General features: G+C 41.8%; 3 protein-coding genes across 11 annotated transcripts in view; 1 reads left to right on the plus strand and 2 right to left on the minus strand.

The window, feature by feature from the left end:
* The window catches only part of ptprfa (protein tyrosine phosphatase receptor type Fa), a 39,882-nt gene extending 30,023 nt beyond the window's left edge, over positions 1-9,859 (minus strand). For 4 of the 8 annotated variants that reach the window (XM_088425249.1, XM_088425248.1, XM_088425246.1 and 1 more), the window contains exons 1-2: positions 9,573-9,858; positions 207-358 (exon numbers count right to left, since the gene is read on the minus strand). In XM_088425249.1, coding sequence (XP_088281375.1) covers positions 207-303 — 97 coding nt within the window. In that variant the 5' untranslated portion in view covers positions 304-358; positions 9,573-9,858. Of the gene's footprint in view, positions 1-206; positions 359-9,572 lie in introns of all 8 variants that reach the window. The other 4 variants (XM_088425247.1, XM_088425245.1, XM_088425242.1 and 1 more) reach the window with 2 other exon arrangements.
* A 2,229-nt stretch (positions 9,860-12,088) lies between these two features.
* hyi (hydroxypyruvate isomerase) lies at positions 12,089-15,220 on the plus strand. 2 transcript variants are annotated; one of them, XM_088425559.1, is made up of 8 exons: positions 12,090-12,387; positions 12,467-12,578; positions 13,269-13,386; positions 13,444-13,522; positions 13,589-13,638; positions 13,696-13,765; positions 13,842-13,976; positions 14,050-15,220. In XM_088425559.1, exons 1-8 carry the CDS (start codon positions 12,174-12,176, stop codon positions 14,112-14,114), a joined length of 843 nt encoding a protein of 280 aa, XP_088281685.1. In that variant the 5' UTR covers positions 12,090-12,173; the 3' UTR covers positions 14,115-15,220. The 2 variants fall into 2 exon arrangements, with proteins under 2 accessions (XP_088281686.1, XP_088281685.1); XM_088425560.1 differs by lacking the exon at positions 13,696-13,765 and having other exon boundaries at positions 12,089-12,387.
* szt2 (SZT2 subunit of KICSTOR complex) overlaps positions 14,391-21,218 on the minus strand; it is a 35,115-nt gene continuing 28,287 nt past the window's right edge. Inside the window, exons 66-74 of the mRNA XM_088425561.1 lie at positions 21,134-21,208; positions 20,787-20,852; positions 19,025-19,238; positions 18,403-18,580; positions 18,210-18,332; positions 17,082-17,598; positions 16,445-16,555; positions 16,298-16,366; positions 14,391-16,240 (exon numbers count right to left, since the gene is read on the minus strand). Of these exons, the coding sequence (XP_088281687.1) occupies positions 16,097-16,240; positions 16,298-16,366; positions 16,445-16,555; positions 17,082-17,598; positions 18,210-18,332; positions 18,403-18,580; positions 19,025-19,238; positions 20,787-20,852; positions 21,134-21,208 (1,497 nt within the window). The 3' untranslated portion in view covers positions 14,391-16,096. The remainder of the gene's footprint in view (positions 16,241-16,297; positions 16,367-16,444; positions 16,556-17,081; positions 17,599-18,209; positions 18,333-18,402; positions 18,581-19,024; positions 19,239-20,786; positions 20,853-21,133; positions 21,209-21,218) is intronic.

The following is a 21,218-nucleotide window of genomic DNA, read 5'->3' on the forward strand; positions in this document are numbered from 1 at the left end:
GATGCCATTTGCAGTCCAAATGTAGTGCAAGTATAAAAAAGTAACTTTAAAATTAATAATAATCATCGAAAAATTTCCATAATGTACAATATATGCAAGTTAAGCAAGTTATGCAAAAACTATGAATGTTAAATGTACTTCAAACCTTTAAATAAATGTTTGTTGGCGAAAATCGAGATTTAAATTTTTGGCCATATCGTACTCACTGTCGGCGCCAGACGGCAGCACCAGCCAGGACAACAAGAAGAATGCCAGGAGGGGAACGGCGCCACGATCGGGCCGACAGATGTGGCCCGTGCCCATCGTCTCCACTCCGGCTGCTGATTGGCTAAAATGTCACGCCGTCGTCAAGAGACACCTGCCGAGAGAAATGAACGCAAAGTTGTCACAATGCGTGACTCACCACAGCTTATTCCAGCAATTTATCAAAAGTGGGCCTATCTTTTCAGGAATGGCTTTCTAAGACATTTTGATGGATCTTCTGCCAGATGTGTCTACCAAATTTCAAGTCCTAAGAAAGTGTTTTTGAGGGTTGAATTTTCCAGAAATTTGAGGGACCGTAAATGGCTGCTTGAAACCAGTATAGCTGACATTCTGTGTCTTCTCAGAAATAGCTTTTTGACACTTTTTTGTAGGTCTACTCATGCTAGACATGTCCCCCAAATTTCATGTTCTGAAATGAAACAGACTTTGGGGGCTGAATTTTCTCGAAATTTAAAGGACCCTTACAAATTGGCAAAATGAGCTGAAGATTGTTGCTTAAAGCCCACACAGTCAACCTCCTGTGTCTTTTCAGGAAGAGCTCCCATGGACTTTTTTGGAGGTCTATTCACGTAAGACATTTCCACCAAATTACGTGTTCCAAAATGAAACAGACTTTGGGGGCTGAATTTTTCCAGAAATTTGATGGACCTGTAAAGGGCCAAAGTAAACTGAAGATGGCTGCTTCAAGCCAACATGGCTGACTTCCTGCCTCTTCTCAGGAACAAATCCTTGCGTGATTTTGTAGGTCTACTCATGCTAGACACACCTACCAAATTTTACATTCCTCAGTGATTTTGACTTTGGGGGCTGGGTTTCTCAAAAATTTGGAGGACACTTGTAAATTTCCATAATGAGCTAAAGACGGCTAATATAACCAACTTCCGGTGTCTTTTTAGGAACAAATACAATTTTTTTTAAGCTCTACTCATGCTAAAGATGTCTACCAAATTTCATGTTCCTTAGTCAAACAGACATTTCTTCAAAAGTTTTGGAAGTTCAGCCCTTGCGAATGGCCCAAATGAGAATGCTCAATTCCTTCCGCCAAACCTCAAGTCAAAATCAACCCCCCCTGAAATCTCTGCAGGCACACCCGCTCACGGCAGCACCCCGCTTTTGTTGCATTCCTGCATGGGTGCCGCCACCGTGAACACGTGAGACAGGACTTCCTTAAGGTGACGCTTCCTGAGCGGACAGCTGCCCAACGGCGACCTGTCGTAAACACGCTTAAATGTGAACGCCGCGGAGCCGGCGCGTCTACGGGCACCACAGCCCACCCGATTTAGCCGTTCTTCATTTTGGACAATTTTACTTTCACTAAGCCACATTCCTGAGTTACTGTAGCTAAATTGGGAATGGATTTTAAAAAATATCCATTAGTATGGTAATACTGGTTTGGAAAAGTTTAGTACGTTTTGACGTGTAGATAGAGCGCTAATCAATGAGCACACGTGTCAGGTGACATGTTGCCCGAAAGAGGAAGTGCACAATAGTGGGATTAGCTCCATTAGCGCAGGAATCCCAAGAAAGGCAATTAACCTGCATGCTCAAATTCCAGCACGGCGGGCCACCAACATATTATTTACACTATATCCTCCGACAATTAAAATAAATGCTGTATTTTTGTTCATTGGAGGAACTTATTTGTACTAACTATGCTTCATTAGGTTCACCTATTAAGCCCAAATAATGTCAAAAATGAGTCGAAAACGAACCCTTCAAACCAACATGGCCGACATTTTTGTCTACTCAAGGTAGAATTATCCACCAAATTTTCGGTTTCTCGTTGAAACCAATCTCAAAACAAATCTCAGAGAAACCTAAGAAATGGCCAGAAAAAAAATTAAATTGACTTCTTAAAACCAAGATGGCTGACTTCCTATGTCTTTTCAGGTATGGCTTCTGTAGGTCTACCAATGATAGAAATGTCCACCAAATCAACACACGCATTTCTATTGCGCTCTGTTCGCGAGTGACCGTTGAAAAGATTATTGCAAAAATCAGAGGAAATATGTCCAAAACTGAGAATATTTCCAATTTTGAATGGCAGTAAATGAGCCTGACATGGGCTAAACTTGACACCTTTAGGGTGTACCTCCCGTTTGCAAGCCTTTATAAGGGAGGGCAGCGTGGCATATTGAAATTCGTCATGTTATGTCAATCTATGCAATATTTTACCCTTCTAGTGGGTTTTTTTGTATGTTTTTCCTTTGATATCACACGTCAATAAAAACATCTAAAAGCCCAGATTGGGTCAAAATTCTCCCAGGGGTTAAAATTTCTTCTTGAAATCAACATCGGTGACTTGTTGTGTCTTTTTAGGAATGGCTACCAAATTTGACATATTTTGGATTTTGAAAATCTGAGAGCAGAGACAATGGAAGCAAACTGAGACATGAGCTTGGTCCCTAAACAAATTCAACTCCCAAGTCAAGGAAGTACTGTTTTCTATGAAGTAAAAACAACAACATCCCAAGTTTGATGGACTGGAAGCGATGATGTCATGACAATGAAGCATTAAATTAGCATTAGCGGATCTTTTAGCGATGATGTAAGTGAGCAGCCGTGTTTCGCTTGTGGGAACCCGGTCATGGGGAACATCCATGTTGGTGTGTGTCTGTGTGCGTGTGTGTGTGTGTGTGTGTTGTGTCCCACAGACGTAATTCCAGCTGCGTGAAACTTTAACTTCCCCCCGGGACTCTTTTTGCTTTGCAACGTGTAAGATTTCTCACCGGAAAATGATGCGGAAAAGTTTTTTTTCTCATGTCTCAGGGACAAAGGGAATTTTAAAAAATATATGCAGAATTATCTATGAAAAACATCTTTTGAACAACAACAACATCAATCTGTAATTTAAGGTATTACGCTGGCAGTTTTGGTTAAATATGACAAATTCGGGCTGAATTTTAGTCGCTCAGTTGACTTGGATTACTCCTTATGGTTTTCTGTTTTACCACTCAATTGAATTTTGTTTTCAAAAACCTATCGTTAAAAATGAAGCTTTAAGAGTGACATTTTCTGATAAAACAGCATGAAAATGCCTTTGGCAGGCTAAAGATGAGCTTTTTATAACTCTTCAGGGCAATAAATACTTGAACAAAAACGGTGGAGCAACTCATGTAAACCAATAAAGTTAGAATACCAAAAAAAACAAAAAACAAACCAACAATATTGTAGGTTAGTGAATTACTCAAAGCATTGTGACTCTTCTTTGTTTGTGTTTGTATGAGTGCATTTTATTGTCCCCTGGTGGCCAAGAAGGAGCACCACAATCAACTAAATTGAAGTATAAAATCCTGAAGCAAAAGTGATTCATTCTTTGCATTCTACTTCATGATGTAATGATACAGCAAATTACTATATTATGAAATAGTATACTTACACAAATTGAGTATTCTTTTCTAATACTATACATTATTTTATCATGTCTTTTCACTTTATTTTGTCAGATTGTTCCTTGAATGCAGCAGGTTCAAAGTGCACGACCGGGTCACTGTGCAGCGCTCTTTGATTCAATGCAATCGGTTACTCACTAACAATCGCGGCAGTTACTATCTTACTAGCCAGTGTGGATGCGCAAACATTACATTCACAAAACGCTTCATCTCGCGTATTAAAGATGACAGCTTATTGGAGGATAGATAAATATACATAAATATACAGTATATAATGTATAAAATGTATACATACACACACACACACACATACATATATATATATATATATATATATATATATATATATATATATATATATATATATATATATATATATATATATATATATATATATATATATATATATATGTATATATATAAAACACAATTAAAAAAATAACAAAATTCCACAGGAAGAGAGCCAAGATGATGTAGATGCAGGTGTCTCACCTGCTCCACAGGTGAACTAGCCGAAGAAAATTTTCCACAGAGGAAGGCAAGAATCTTCTGACTTCTGAGAAGAAATAAGTATATCCAAAGGATTAAAAAAAAAAGACATCCAAGGGATGAAGAAGACTTTCCAGAAGATGAAGAAGACTTGAGAAGCTGGAGAATCCCTCCAGGGAACAAAGATGACGGAGAATTTCCTGAGTATCAAGAACACCGGCAGCCTTGGACGAATTTTCTTACAAAGCCCCTAAAATGCTCCTCCTTCTGGCTGTTGAGCATGGAGCCTGGGGGGTGTTGTTGGATTTTTTTTTTTGAGGGGGGGGGGGGGGGGGGGTATTGTGGGGGATTCCGTCGGGGTCACGCACAGGTGGAGGTGGGTCGCAGGAGTCGCGATCGATCCGGCAGCGGAGATGGTTTGCTAGCGTCTGCTGGAAAGCCGCCCGCGTCTCCGGAGTGGAGATGATGTCACGGGTGTCGGGTTTCCATCCCGGGGGGGCATCAATCGGCAGGGGGTGCGGGAACCGCGCTGGGGGTTTGACCCAGGTGAGAGCGGCTCCTCCCTCAGATAAGGAAGAAGAGGAGGAGTGTTTGTTGGGAAACAGCAGACGTGCGAGCACGGATGAGGGTCTTCTAGAGGAGCGCGTCGTAAACTTCAAAGTTCACGCAACTTTACATGTTTACATTTCTCCATCAAAGTCTTGCAAAGTAAATTCAGATGTCCACTATTGCTTGTTGGCAATTTTGCTTATGAGCATCAAGGACGGATTAAAAAAAAAAAAAAAAATCAGTGAAAAGGGGAGGCTGCGCCGCTGTGGGCGTGGTAAGAGGAAACTTCAATCCCGGCCAATCAAGGCTACTCCATTTATTCTCCTTAAAGGCTTGAAGCTGCCCGCTTTCTAAATTCTCAACAAGTACAGTAGCTGCCACTTGATCTTGTAACATCAAAAAAAGAGCACAAAAATAAGTGCCACCATTTTTTTTTAAACACTTGTAGCTGTTTGCTAGTTTCTGCAGTAAAAAACACCAACAGGGTCGAGGGGGTCATCGTAACGCGAGCCCAGCAGATCAACAAGATATAAGTCTTCTTTTCCAGGCTGCGTTGAACGGCTGTCGCGGCTCCTAAGGGTCATGACCTATGACCCCCGATGAGAAATGCGATGCGCTAAGATGAGCGCCATAACGAAAACCTGCGCTACACAAAACGTGAGCGTCTCCATCGGGACTTCAAGATGGGGTTGGAGGGGTGTTACAGTCACACCCACTGTTTGGCCACGCCCACCAGGGGTAGCCACGCCCATTGCTTTTGTGTCATTCTCATGTGACTTTTGACCCTTGCGTGAGTTTGTGTTTTCTGCTGTGATTCATGTGGGCCAGAAACACGAGATAGTTGCCTTTAGAGCCCCCCCCCCCAAGAAAAAAGTCTTTGTGTTGTTGAAATGAATACCACCCACACCCCACATACACACACACACACACACACACACACACACACACACACACACACACACACATACACACACAGACCCCAGACCGCTTAGGAGGAAAAAAAATCAAAAACTTTTCCTCAGGAAATCATCCAAATAAGAAAATTATCAAAAAAAAGAATGGGGTCTTGTGGTCATGTGACATGGCCAGGTGATGTCGTCATGTGATGATGTCATCACGCCTCCAGGGACAAAATGCGTGTGTGCGTGACTTGGTGTTTGTGTGCGTGACCCTACAGGTGCATTAAAAAAAAAAAAAAAAGTGCAAGGTCAGCACAAGTGCCGGCCTGCTTCCCGCTGCTTGAAAAGCTGCTACATTTTCACGACTTCACACACACACACGCACACACACACTGACAGTCCAGAATTATGTAAGCGCAAGATTCTCATTGATTTTGAATACTCCACAGCAAGATGAACTCACAGACTGCCAAAGACGTTTTTGTTCGTCAATTGGTAACCGATCGTTGATCGCTGTCCATTCATTAGTTGCATTGAGCATATTTTTCAATCGATAATAGAATGTATTCGGGATGCTACTTACGATTAATTCAATAATCGATTAATCTGAGTTATTGATGAGTCGGAAAAAAACAAACAAAAGAAATGCAAATGCACAAACACAAAAATAATGTTGGAAAATTGGCAAAAATATCAATCAAAGCAAATGTTTTATTTTAATAAGGGATGTTTGATACCAGTATTATCAGACCGATACCAGTACCAGACTTAACTTCAGAGTGGTCACTGATGTCGATACCAAGTACCGATACCACTATTACTTTTAATGCACAAAATCCCCCCCACTTCCCAAAAAACAATATATAAATTTAAAGAAAGATTTAGTGATTACAATGTAATATTTTCCTTACAATTTGTGTAATTATTTTTGATTATTTTAATTTCTATACTTTCTAAATGGTGATTATAAAACTGTTTAAAGACATTGCAAGTTTTGATGAAGCCTTGAAGCCTTATTTATACATATATATATATACATATATATATGTATATACATGTATATACATATACATATACATATATACATATATATACATATACATATATACATATATATACATATATATATATATATATATATATATATATATATATATATATATATATATATATATATATATATATATATATATATATATATATATATATATATATATATATGTTTTGGGTGAAACCAAAGCAATTTTTACTGCCGATTATTAGAGAAAAGAAAGTTATATATAAAAAAAAAAAAAATTGGGCAAGAGAGGGTCAATATCCCAGCATATTATTTTCCGTGTCCTGTAACGGTCCCAAAATCACAGCAGAGCAGAAAAAGAAGAAGACGAAGAAGAAGAATCTGCTGACTCTTACAGCCATAAAAAGATGAAAGTGTATTCCACGGAGACCCTCAGGAGAGCTCGTTAAAAAGAACATCTGACCAGAGAGAGCAAAGACGGACAAACTGACCGAGACGCAAATAACTCCGGAGAAAATCTACTGGAGTGCAGGAAACGGACAAAAAGACACCGTCCTGAACGCTGAAGCCCACATGCAGCTTAGTGGAGACTGGGGACCATAACAATGCAGCATAGTTAGCTAGCATTAGCATGTGTTTCAATACTTTTGTCCCAAATGCACATTTTCATCATTTTTCTCTTTCATTGATGCCCCTCAAAATTCTAATATTGACTTCCTAAAGGTGTCCCAATATTTTTGTCGGTATGACTTAACTTCCTGTTGCTGTCCCTTTACTTTTGTTCAAATAGTTTTCACTTTGATTTGACGTCACAATCATTTTGTACACAGTTCTGAAAATTCCGGAGAATCCTCTTTTTTGTGTGACATCACGAAAGCACGCCCTCTGGTGTTGAGATGGTGGAAGCGTTTTGTTTGTTTGTTTTATTTTTTTTTTTTTCAAATTCCAGCATTGGTCCACTGAAGCATCAAACAGAGCGACAGATTGTCCGAGCAACGTTAGCGAGCCAGGCTCAGCGAGGCGCCGGCGTCCGGGCCGGAGAAGTTAGACGCGCTAACATTCCGCCAACATGCTAACGCCATATGGCCGTGATTCATCTCCTATTTGAGAATTGCTTACAAAAAAATTCCCCCTAAAATCATCATTAATAATAAAGATCAGCTTTTTTTAAGGCGTAATGTCATCTATATTTTAAAGTAACATTTTTATTGTCAAATGGAGCTAGCAAAATATTCAAAGTTGTGAGCAGATCTAATATAGTTAGCACTTTTTTGGCTAAACATGACTTCTGTATAGTCGTTTTTCATGTCGTAAAAATGTCGAAAAAAACAAACAAAGTGTGGGGACTAATAAACAAAAACTAATACATACTGAATATATAAGTATGATTTATGGCTCGGGTATTTTGGTGGGGCAAAAAAATACGCTGGGCAAATGTTGCATTTCGAGTCAAAGCGGAGGATGGAGACGTGAAAAGACGAGCGAGCGCCGGCGAGGATGCGCCGTGCATGCAGACGAGCGCCGCTCCTCCGGCATGAATGAAGAAGATGAGGAAGAGGAAGATGAAGGAGCTTCATCAGTATTCCGCCGCCGAGCCCCGTCGCTCGTCCCCGCGCGCCTTCCGCGCCACCGCGTAACAAAAATCAAAGCGAGCGTTTTAGTGGCCTTGAGATGAGAGTCAAATTTGAGATATGAGTGCGCATAATGTCTGTAAACGCCAGAAGGTGCCGGCATAAATTGATTATCAGCAGTGGAGGGATGCCACCAGTTGGTGGCAGCAAAGTTGTGTTTTGAGACATGGGCATAGTCCGGCAAATAATAAACTTGGATCTCAAAGCACCAACCGAATGTTTTTACCGAGTAATTTTACGAGCTCAGAAGGCTAAAATTGTCATGTGAAAATACCATGCAATCAAATTCTGACATTTTTCTGGTCTTCCGTTATTTTCTCATTAAAAACGTAAAGCTGCCTGAAACACATTTACACAATAAAATGCATAAAAGACCATTTTTTTAAATAAAAATTAAAACGACATCTATTATCAATTAATTCTTCTTTTACGTCATAACATTTCTTTTATATTTTTTATGCAAGCTCAAAATGAGTCTTTTGTCATTACTATTGAAACAAGCTAACTTCTTTTTACACTTGTATGAGATTCCGTGAATAATTTAATAAATGAAATTATAAATATTACCACAGCTTTCATTGATTTTTTTTTAAATGTGGGCTGATAATGAGTTTTTGTCATTATCACGGGTTAACACTTATATGAAATGTATCATTATTATTATTATTATTACTATTACTACTACTACTCCTTTTTTCGTTTTTATATTATGTTTTTAATGTAGACTCAAAATTGTGTTTTTGTCATTAGCATGAATTATTCTTTTGTCATCACCATGAAAACAAATTAACTTTCTTTTTTACACTTGTATGAAATTTATGAATTGATATTATTATTAGCTTCAAAATAAGTAATTCTGTCATTTGCATGACCATAACTTTTGTTACGGTTGCGTAAAATTTGAAGAATCAATTATTATTACACTATTACAATCAGTACAACTTTTATTAATTTTATATTATTAAATTATTCTTTGGCAATGCATGCAAAACATGTTTCATTTTCTCATCACGTTGAACAGGAGATCATTTCTTCTTGCACTTGTATAAATTCAATGAATCATTATTTCTTTTATTGATTTTAGAGTATTTGACTATTATTTTGAAATGTAGGCTATATTTTTTTTTATTCCCATGAACAGAAGTTATTTTTTTGAGATTTGTATGAATCTATAGAATCAATACTATTATTGCCATTATTGTTATTACTAATACTTATTGACTTTATACTATTTTTTTTTAATGTAGGCTCAAAAAGAAGTCGTTTTTACAGGGCGCGTGAACGGTGCGCGTACAGGTGTGACGACGTGCACACGCACGCGCACACTCACCATGTTCCCGAGTAGGCGGAGGTAGTCTTCTTTTTCAGGTGGTCCAAACCGCAACATCAACAAACGCAAGAACCCCAAAACAAAAGCAAAAATCAGTCCTCACGTGCAAGATCCACCGCAAAATTAAAAGATGGAAAAAAAAAGTCCGGATAAATCCTTGGCTCACGTGCACGGTTCTTTTTCCGGTTCCGTTCGGTCCAAGGTGTTCTGTTCGGTCCGCCTGCGTAGCTGCCCCTCAATATAAGCGACTAAAACAAGAAGAAGAAGAAGAGGAGGGTAAAGAAAAAAGAAGAAGAAAGCCGCTGAACCCCGCGCTGATGCCCGCTTGTCGCTCGGGAAACTTCGGATAAAATCGTGTCTTTCCGGAAAGTCCAGCGCACCAGGCGACGCTGATTGGTCGATTGATTTGACGGCTCATTTGTGGCGCTTCTTCCACGTCATTACTGATGTCATAAGACTCCATCCCATTTAACGCTTTCAAATTTCGAACTTTAAAGCTTTTACAAATTGTTATTGAACATTTGTATAACATATTAATATTACATTAATATGAGTATGCCTACCTGTCATTATAACAATCGTATAAATAAAAAATTATATGTAACTCCCCATACTCCATGTATACTTATTTACAATGACAATAAAGACTTTCTAGTCTGTTCTAAAAAAATAAAAAGTTAATATATTGACCCCTTATTACATTTCAAAACATATACATATATATACACACACACCCACATGTTGTCTATGCAGAAAGTAGTGGTCATTCTGCCCTCCCACCCTTTTGGTAAAAGTCACCAGATGGCCCCGCCCTCCTGAGGGCATGCAAGCTAATATTAGCTTGATTCTCTCAAGGTAGACTTCCAGTGGCAGATGGCACGACGCATCCTCATCACTGCACAATGTCCCTCCACTCGCTGGCGCAAATGATGCACAACGCGACCAAAACAATTACCAATCGTTTGTAAATCACTTACTAAGGAACAAAAAAAAAGTCTTAAAAATAACATACGGAAGAAAAAAAAATCTTGTTCGTTGGACCTACAGCGCATTTATTCAGCCCTTCATAAGGAAGCTACTAGTGTGTGACATCTGACTACTAATGTTACTAGTGTATCAAATTAGGGGGCTGAAATTTCACCCAGATAGTGACAACATGTCAAAGTTCAACATGGCAGCACCACTTCGCTATAACACTGAATGATGAGGACGAAAATGACCGGAAAATGGTCAAAATACTGCACAAGGGTCAAATGAGTGCATCCTTGTTTGACTATGTTGACTTGTGAGGACAGAGTGGACAAATATGAAGACATACCCAAATGGCTTCTTTCTTGGCGCCACCCGCTGCCTCAAACGTGACCTAAGTGGGCGAGAAAAGTTACACGTTCTTTTGACAATCAGGGCTAAAAGTCTGCTTATTTTCATGGTGGTGACTGGTGTAATAACATGCCTTTGCCAGAGGGGGCGCTGTGAGCACAAACACTAATGAAGTAGTATCGCCCAAGAGGGGTGCGTGGGCATCGGGGTGACAATTACGGCCAGCTAATTGACTTCCTCGCTGATGCTCGCCAACACGCCAACAACATGGCCGCCAACGTGGCCGACAGGATGCCTGCAAATACACATAGAGAAAAAAAACTGCGAAAGGAAACTTTGAAAAAAAGGGCTTAAAATGAATGCCCATTCATGTGCCCCAAAACACTACTCAAGTGGCAACAGATATGTTTGTACATTTGTTTACCATATTTAAGTGGGGGCGGGGCCTTTAGCCTTTAGGCCCCGCCCTCTGCACGGCCCTGACATGAGGTGATTAAGACTGCGAAATACGCAGTGCCTTTTTTTTTAAGACAAAAAGATAACAGATGTCATTTTCGATCACTCATGGGCTAGAAAAACGAGTCACGTGAGAATTTTCCCACCACTTCCGCATACGTAACACAAAAACAAGCGTTTTTTCTCGAGGGGAGTTATACAAGTAAAAAAAGACAAGTGGACATTATTCATGTCCATATATTGTTTGCTTACGTTTTAGGTGAAAACAAAACTGACGAGTAACGTGACTATGTTCGGTCACAATAATGTACATGCGTCTCTTCGTCAAGGGGATTTTGCAAAGAAAAAAAGTTAGGGAAAAACTAAACTGCCATTCACGTGACTAGTTTTTCACCACTTCCGCATACGTCACGATTAACGACGAGTAGTTTCACTCGAAGGGAGTTTTGCAACTTGAATAAACTAAAACAAAACAAAACTGGGACCTCTACTATTCACGTGTATATATTACTTTTTGTTTAGGTGTTAGGAAATAAAAACGGCAAGTCACGTGACGAGTGTTTATTCATTTTTACCGCCACTTCTGTATTCGTCACAAACATGACAAAATTCACTCGATGGGTTTTGTAGGTTTAAAAAAAATCACAAATGGATGTTAAAGAACATACTTGTATACATATTGTTTTTTTTCAGGAGTAAAAAATATAAACTTTGACGAGTCGCGTGACTGGTTGTCTTCAACTACTTCCGCCTACGTCACAGTCGCCAGCGCGTTAAAGTTAGCGGACTCTTTACTGACTGCAGAGGGAGGTGAAACCTTGCACGATGACGTCGTCATCTTGCACGGCGCTTCGATTCTGCGCCAACATCAGCTGGCTGTTCACCGAGCTGCCCAACTTTCCGCAGCGGATGCACGCGGCCGCCGCGTTCGGCTTCCGTGCGGTGGAGGCGGCCTGGCTCTACGATTCCGACCCGCTGGAGCTCCGACGGGCCAAAACCGACCATGACCTGGAGGTCGTCCTCATCAACACGCCGCCCGGTCGGCACGACTTCCAAACCGCAGCCCTCACCTTCATCAACGACGTCATCATCATCTCCGTCGTCATCATGGGTTGCAGGTGACGTCACGGCGGGCGAGCTGGGTTTGGCGGCGGTACCCGGAAGAGAAGAAGACTTCAAACGAGGACTGGATCAGGCCATCGAATACGCGCGAGCTCTGGATTGTAAAAGGTCACGCGCACGCACAAGCACGCGCACGCACTCACTGGCCTCTTCATTAGGTACACACAAATAAATAATTTCTATGAATTACAAAAGAAAAAAAATACACTAAATTTTAAAAAATGGTCAACTAAATGTTTTCAAAATGTGTTTCAAAATATAAACAAACCCATTTTTTTACCTTCATGCTTGAAAACAAATAAAAAACTAACCTGGAATGAAAAAAAAGTAAATTAAATGTTTTTAAATCAAAAAACAAATAAAGTCATTACTAAAGATTTCGTAAGTGTATGAATCAAATGTTGTTTTTTAGATTTTAAATGCTTGAAATTTTTGACTTAATGGTGTACAAACATATAATCAATTTGAAAGTCATGACTTTTATTATTTTTAATAAGATGGGGCCAAATATTTTTGGGGAAAATTTAGAAACAAAACCAGCCATTTTACAACTTTTTTATTGCCTTTATTTAATGCTTGGAAAAAAAACATGTACTTGGGAATGTATGTTTGGACTCTGGAAAACATATAATTCAGTTTTTGGGATTGAATGAGTTGATTTATAATCTATTGTTTTAATTAATTTTTTTAAAAACCTGCATAATTTTAAACATAGTTACTACATATTAAAATTCTTGTAATTAAATGCACACTAAATCGGAATGAGTGAAGTTAACGTTTCGTGCCTTGCTTTGCCAGGATCCATTTGATGGCCGGCCGAATTCCGGCGGGAAAGAACGGCGACGCCGCAACAGTCCGGGAAATGGAGGCGGTGTTTGTGCGCAACCTCGGCTACGCCGCCGATCTGCTCTCCAAGGTGATGGCGCCGTAGCAACCCGCCACCAGCCAAAACTTCACTTCCTGTCCGCTTTAGGAAGGAATGACCGGCCTGATTGAGCCAATCAACACGCGGCTGACTGACCCTCGCTATTTCCTGTCATCGCCTCACCACGGTAAAAACTTGTTTAGCCCGAGTCCGAAAAAAAAAGATCTCTGAAGGCGGTTGTGTTTGTCCTCAGCCGCCGCCATCTTGGAAAAAGTCGGCAAGGACAACATCAAACTGCAAATGGTGAGTGGACGCCAGTTCGCTTCTTTTGTCCGATCGGTTAACGTTTCGCGCTCGCAGGATGTTTTCCACTGGCAAATTATGGACGGAAACCTGACGCAAAACATGCGGCGATATCTGCCGCTGCTGGGTGAGCGACGTGATAAATGTTAGCCGTTTGCTAACGTGCGGCTGATGACATCACCGCGACGTCATTTTGCCGCCAGGTCACGTTCAGGTGGCTCAGGTTCCCGGCAGGAACGAGCCGGGCGGCGCCGGCGAGATCAACTACGACTACGTTTTCTCCGTGCTGGAGGAGATGGGCTACCGAGGTTACGTGGGCTGCGAATACAAGCCGCTAGGTGGGCTAGCTTGCGGCTGCTAGCTTTTGGTGGAGCTAGCTAGCTAACTAACTAACTTTGCATTCTTCTCCAGGAAACACGCTGGAAAGTTTGGCTTGGCTCAAAAACTACTGGACACGCGCAAAGCCCAGCTGCTAATGTCAAGGAAAAGTTCATATGATGTTTTATCTTTTCTTCCTTTTAACTCATTCAATACCAAAGACGCATTTATACGTCTTTACTTACAGAGGCCAGGGATTCAATCCCGGGTACTTTTTTTACGAAATATCAGCACTCATATAGAGGGGTCCTTTGATATGTTTAGCATTTATTTTATCTGCGCATTGATTTTCTGAAACCCAAACATTTTGACTAAATGAAAAATATATTCAAGTCTGGTGATCACGTCAACCAAAGGCAAAAAATGAAAAGTAATAGATTGAATGTTTATTTTATTGAGCATCAAGTGGCCTGTACTGTATGTACATACAGTAAAAGTGCAATGGTTAATCAGCAACTAATCAATTATCAAATTAATTGACAGTTATTCTTTTAAATACTCGTAATTTAAAAATTGCCCCAATTCTTGACATTGTCTCAAATCTTCGTCTTTGATTTCTTTTTACCTCCATGATAGAAAACTGCTCATCTTTTGCATTAAATCAAAAATAAAACACTTGCGTTTTCTTTAAAACTGGTCAACATTTTTGCTTATTTTTAGACCATACCATAAACTGAATCATAATCCATTTCATGTTTTTGAATATGGATGTGATAATCCAATATGAATAATAAATTATTCTAATAATCTTTAGTGAGTGTACACTAAGAAATAAAAAATTGCACAATTAAAATGAGACAGCAATATGTTCATTCAAACTGAATTAAATGATCCCCTTAATAATCCTACATTTAATATGAGTAACTCTGAACAGAAAACAAAAATATAGTTCACGTAGAAACAAACATTCCAAATGTGTAACTAGTATTAATAAAAATAAATTGCATGCTTCAAAAATGAATTTAAATTCCTTTTTTTCTATTCAGAGCTACTCATATTAAATGCATGATTATTAAGGGGCTCGTTTCATTTTTCTGCAATAGTGAAATGAATGAACTATCTTGTGTAATTCGTTGCCTCCTTTTAACTAAGCAAATATGTTTTTTTTTTCTTATAGTGTACTATTTCTGTTATGGCCTCCAGTGTTTGATATTTTCAAGCGTGTACATGTTTGGCTAACATCCTCAAAAAAACAAAAAACAAATATGTAAATGTCCTCATTGAAGTTTGTGCGACTCGCAAAATCAATAAGAAAAAAAAAAAAAAAAAACTAGTAAGGCACTTTGGGGCAGCAAAACTAAACATGGCCTGAAATCTTCAAACAAACACTGACTTGGTAACAAAGTCCAACACAAGGCACAACAAGTCCACAGTCCAGATCCATTCCAGAGTCCTCAGTCAGAAAATTTGAATTCCCTCTGAAGAGACACGAGACACGGGACATGAATGAAAAGTCCAAGGTGTCCTTTTGAAGGACTGGAGATGATGCATGCCCGTCCTGTCAGCATCCAGTCTAGTCTGTCAGTCAGAATTCGAGGTTATCTCTGAAAGGGAAAAGTGGGAAAAAGATGCAAAGTCCACGGTGTCCTTTTCAAAGACTGAAGGGGCTAATCCTGCCATGTGGCGACCAATCCAGGGTCCACATTTGACCAGACTGACGCAAATTTCGACCCGTCACTGAAAACACACTGTTAATGGCGCACACTGGATCATAGGAGAACTTCGGTTTAGCTGTGTCCTCCTCAGGGACAGCTCCGCTCTCCTGTCCCACCCGCTGTCAGGTGACGATCATAAACCGCTCGGCAACAAAGACCCACCACAGAAAAAGTCTGCGGTCCAACCTATTCCCTTTCATTCAAGAGTTTGCAAGTCCAGTTTTCAGGCGCTTGCCATTCCAGACCAGTCGTTCGGGACCCAGAAGGAGTCCAAATGCAAGTCCTAAACATGATCCAGAACCGTCTTCAAGCAGCTTAGCTTGATGCTATCAAGCCAGGAGCTAGCTTCTGGAGCTAGCTTGCAGGCTAATGACAAACTGGGTTTTTCCTCAGATAAAAGACCAAGTTGAGAGCGAAGGAGTCGGTCAGAGGAGCCCGGTCCAGAGCGTGAAGCAGGCCGTGTTGATGACGGACTCCAGGTGGTGGTACATAGAGACCAACTGAGGAGGCGGACTGCTGCCGTCCTCCGGATGCGGCGGCAGCGGTTCTCGCAAAACCACCTTCAGACTCTGCAAGGACAAGATTGTGAAAAGGATGCAGGAGTGGGCGTCAATTTGACAACTCACAGTTTTGCCAGCCTGGGAGTCGAGGAAGACCAAGACGAAGCAGTCGGTGAACTTCTGGTTCAGAACCGCCTGGAACCGAGAGGCGGGGGGTTAGAGCCGATGCCCGCGTGCGTGATCCAGTTTTTGGCGAAAAAAATGAAGCCTCACCAGATACTGGGTGCCGCCGTCGTCAAAATGCCGACAACTTTGAGGGAATCGACCCAGAAGGACTTTAATGAGACTCTGGTACCAGGCCGTACTCATATTCAGGAAGCAGTCCTGCAGGGACACCACAAGTACCACATCTGATGGTAAATATCTACCTTATGTGCCTACAAAAGGTACTATCTAGGTCAAAGTTGGACAACATTGCAAAAAGATTTGCTCTACTACATCTGATCTTTTTACATTGTAATAACAAGGTTCACCACTAGATGGCAGCTGAATACCTGGGATGTTGATTCACAGTCACAACCAAATCAAACCCTAGCCCTTAGTTTAAAACTACTTTGAAATCTTATTAAAACCCTAACACTACACGCACACCCTATTTTGAAACTCTACCCTACTTTGAAATGCTAAGCCTCCTTTGAAACCGTAAATCGACTTTCAAACCGTACTTTGACAACCCGGCGTACTTTGCAATTCCACTTTGACACTCTAGCTGAAGTATAAAACCCTACTTATAAACCCTGACCCTTTTTTCAAACTCTAACCCTAATTTTAAACTCTTACTCTGAAACGCTCCACTACAAAAACTGTGGCTTGCTCTCTAACGCAAAAAGGAAGAGGGGGTTCTCCTCACCAGCTGGGGGTCGATCTCCCCCACCGAGCGGCTCTGGACGGCCTCCAGCAGCTCCTCCAGCTCGCTGAAGGACAGCTTGGTGAGCTTGAGCTTGTCCAGCGCCACGTGCTCTCCGTGGAACAACCTCCTCCACAAGTTATCGCGGCGGCAGTGCCCCATGGCTTCCTCCACGCTGGCCTGGATCTGCCGGCGGGCGGCCGCCACCTCATTGTTGAGCAGCGGGAACAGCGCCGACGGGTAGAGCAATCCCTGGGACCGGGCGGCGGAGCCCACCAGAGGGTAGAACTCATTGCCGTCGCTAGCTACGCACGTGTCGGAGTCCGATCCGCCGGGTTCCTCCCAGGGGTCCCGCTCGCCGCCGGGGGAGGCGCAGGCCTCCGCCCGATCCGGGGCGGGGCGGCCCCCCGGTTCGCCGGGCTCACGGTGGATCCGAGGAAGCTTCTTGAAGCGTCGCATGTCAGCTGTGAGTCGGGGGAAGAGCTCACGCTGGCTCGTCATGATCACGTAGAAGTGTAACCTGCACACGTGCGCTTTGGTCTTTAAAGGGATATTTTTATCATTGTGTTCAAAAGGCAAGGTTTCAATAACCGGTAATGTGTCATTTTAAAGGTTACAGGCGATAACATTCAGTTATTTTGACATTATATCATTTTTTTCAAAGCCTAATGTGCCTCACAGTGGACATTCAAGGAGACGTGCAGTTACATGATACGCTATCACTAGTGCTTGAAGAGTTGACTCAACAAGCTGCCTTTGAAAATAATTTGATGGTAATCGCAGTCTTACTTGCTAAGAACAATTAAAAAGTGAGATGAAAGTTAATGTAATTATTTTGTAAACTATTTATTTGTACTAAACACGCTACACATTTCATAATGCATAAAATATAAAATTTTAAAAAAGGATTGAATTAAATGGGAAAAAAATAGAGCTGCCATTTTAATACTGTGACACCGTAATATTTTTGCTCAAGGTTAACATGCTGTTGGAATCTAATATCAGCTCATTTCTGGAAGAGTGAAACGTTGAAAATGTTGTCCTATTGTGACATCACAAGCAGGCCCTTTCCCCTAAACTGGACCCTACAGCGAATTTCTCTTGAGAAGATTCCAACCAAGCTACTCCTACCTTAGCAAGTGTCTCTCCCCCTCCGACTGCTCCTCAAAGGGCGCGGCATTGTGACACACCACCAGGGACACGTCAAAATCGTCGTGGTGGTGAAGGCCCTCCAGATCCTTGTAAGAACCCGAGCTGGACCGAGGGAAGAATCCCGAGTCGGGCCGGGCATCTCAGACGTTTGCTTTGGTGGCGTTTGACCTACCTGTTCCACAAGGCGACCAGCGCGTACTCGTGAAGGTCCGGCGTGGCCTTCTTGGCATCGGCGGCGATAGACGCCTTGGACATGCGCAGGGGCTTCATGCCGTATATGCTGGCGTGGTCGGTGATGTAGTTGTACAGCTGGTGGGCCGTGATCATCCTCGTGGAGGTGGAGAAGCTCCCTTGAGCAGAGAAAGGCAAGAGGTCAAGTTTTGAAACACGATGTTCAAATGGAAGGGTGAAATGATTCCTTGAGTACCTTTTATTTTCCCTAATTACAATTCAAAGTGGAACAAAAGAAATGATTAGAGCAGGAAATTTGTTAGATCTATAATTTATAACATAAATGATATAATTCACACTATTACTCTTAAACAATTAATGTAATCATATTTTTTTATTGGTGTTAGCATTACATCTTTTCAACAACAAACATTCTAATCATACTGTAGATGTTAACGCAACCCCAGCCACTACTGTAGCTTCTATTCTATGCGCCTTATAATGCGGTGCGCCCTATATATGAAAACAGTTTGAAAATAGGCAATTTACTGAAGATGCATTTTATAATCCGGTGCGCCTTACAGTGCAGAATATACAGAAAAAAAGTCGCTCATCATCCCCACCTTGGAAGACATGGTTGCGTCCAAACTTGGGGATGTCGGGGTGCTGCATGATGAAGTCTCTGAGGAAGTCGGTGAGCTGGTAGCCCTGGCGCAGCGTCAAGTGGCAGCCCACCAGGTATTGGTGGACCACCCGCAGGTGGAAGTCATAGCTGAAGGAGTGCACGTGCATCAGATCGCGCACCTTGTCGCACTCCTCGGTGAACAGCATGGAGAGCTGGAACAAAGGGTGGTTTGTCAATCCCGGCTCCGTCGTAACCCAAAGCGAGCGGAGCATTCTGGGAAATGAAGGGAAAGGTAGCAGACCAAGCTGGGGGTAATCATCAGATTAATGTTGCTGCGTTGAATATGGTTAGTGAAAAGGTTCTGGACTTTGGTGGGGGTTTTCTCCGCCCCGACGACCAGTCCGGAGTGGACCCCAACTCATTTGTCACAATGAACAAATCCAGCTCGAAAAATGGGCGGAGAAAGCAGACACGGCGGAAACACCTGATTGTCTTGTATGACTTCATTACATCTCAGCGAAATTACTCAATCATGCACTTTACTTCGGAGTCAGGCAGCCTCATTCAATTGGCTCCAATAAGGTAAAAATGCTGCCGTTTACCTCTGTGTGGTATCGGAATTTGATACTGTATCAGTAACTACTCAATGTACTCATACTGGTATAGGTATGAAAACAGTGGTATTGAACATCTCTAATTTTAATACTATGTTGTTTAGTTGATTCAATTATCTTATGCTAGATTATTTTTACACAGCACTCTGTTTCAGATGAGGGTACTCTTAAAGTGGCAATTTACATTTTTTTGCAACAGTTGAAATTTATGGTCTTTTTTTTTTTTTTGCTCATCACTAAATCTTACACACTGTCCCTTTATGTGCTCAATAAAAAATATTAGGTTAAATATTGCATTCACCAGAGAAAACACAATAAAATCTTGACGGGAACTTGCATTCAACTTCAACATCCTGCCTTGTGTCCTTTCTGGACTTTTGCGTCTCAAATCCAGAAGTCAAGGAGATGACGGCTACGACTGGTAACCATGGGGAAAAGATAAGACCTTTTGAAATGGAGGAATGAAAACATGAACTTTTCCATCCCCCTTGAGGTGCTCCTACACTTCAAGCATGACTATCAAGCCAGTGTCATTGTGGCACGTCCTACTAGTCGGTAATCCGCAGTCCCACAGACGTCTCGTTTTGCAGCCAAGTCAACTCCCTCTGTGACTCTGACGTGAAGGTTCAGTCGCGGGGCTCATCTCTTGGTGACGCCACTTGTTAGCCAGGACCAAAAGCTTTAAAGAAAAGTCTGCAAACCAGCGGGGGCCCCGAGCTCGCGCCCTGGGGAACTCCGCGCAACTGTTGACGTTTCGTCCACGTTGGACCCATGATTGACCCCTTCAAAGTAAATGTAACGAAGAAAAAAAAAAAAAAAAAAAGCAAATAAGCAAGGTAGATAAGTCCAAGCGGGAGCTAAGGCTGCAGAAAGGCAGGAGATACTGGGGGTAAATCATAACCAGCAAGCAGCCAGGAAATCAGAAACGAGCTCAGAAATTCAAAGGTTCGATTAAACCTTTGTCTATGCGACCATTCAAGTAAACCAGAGAGATGTCAGGTCATTTAACTGCCAGCCAACCCACAGGAGCAAAAGGAAAGACTGATGAGACTGGCAAGCAGAGAGGCGCGGTAAGGGCGTAAAGGGGGGTTGAGTAGCCCCCGCTCCGGCCCCCGACGCCTTAGATTGACAGTGGCCGGGACGTACCGCACAGTCAGACACCTGGGCGGCGTCCGGGAACGGCTTGCAGCGAGCTTTCATGAGCAGGCCGCCCTGATGGAGACATGACAGGAAGTGTGTATGTGTGTGTATGTAGGGGAGGGTGAGAGGAGGAAAGAGGGTTAAGACAGAGACAAATGGACAGGTGGAACAACATGGGAGTCTGCCTGGCGTTAGCTAGGCTGCAAAAAAAAAAACGATGACGATTGACGATGTTTTCGAATACGGGTGATGAATGGTCTCGCAGTTTGGATGGAACAATTGGATGAGTGACGTTAAAATCTATACAGTTCTTCTGAGTCACCATTTTGAGAAAAAAAAACATGAACTCCTACCTGTGAGTTGACTGACTGCCCCATGGGGATGCGAGAACACTCCAGAGCGTACTGCTTGACACAGAAGTAGCAACCCTGCGAGAAA

Source organism: Hippichthys cyanospilos, chromosome 10, assembly GCF_059441005.1.
Source record: "Hippichthys cyanospilos isolate Australia breed blue-spotted pipefish chromosome 10, RoL_Hcya_1.0, whole genome shotgun sequence".
NCBI classification, from domain to species: Eukaryota; Metazoa; Chordata; class Actinopteri; order Syngnathiformes; family Syngnathidae; genus Hippichthys; species Hippichthys cyanospilos.

Coding starts and splice junctions, on each gene's coding strand:
- hyi (XM_088425559.1), top strand. CDS start 12,174: ATGACGTCGTCATCTTGCACGGCGCTTCGATTCTGCGCCAACATCAGC. Junction 12,579..13,268: donor CGAGCTCTGGATTGTAAAAG/GTCACGCGCACG, acceptor TTGCTTTGCCAG/GATCCATTTGATGGCCGGCC. Junction 13,977..14,049: donor CTGCGAATACAAGCCGCTAG/GTGGGCTAGCTT, acceptor ATTCTTCTCCAG/GAAACACGCTGGAAAGTTTG.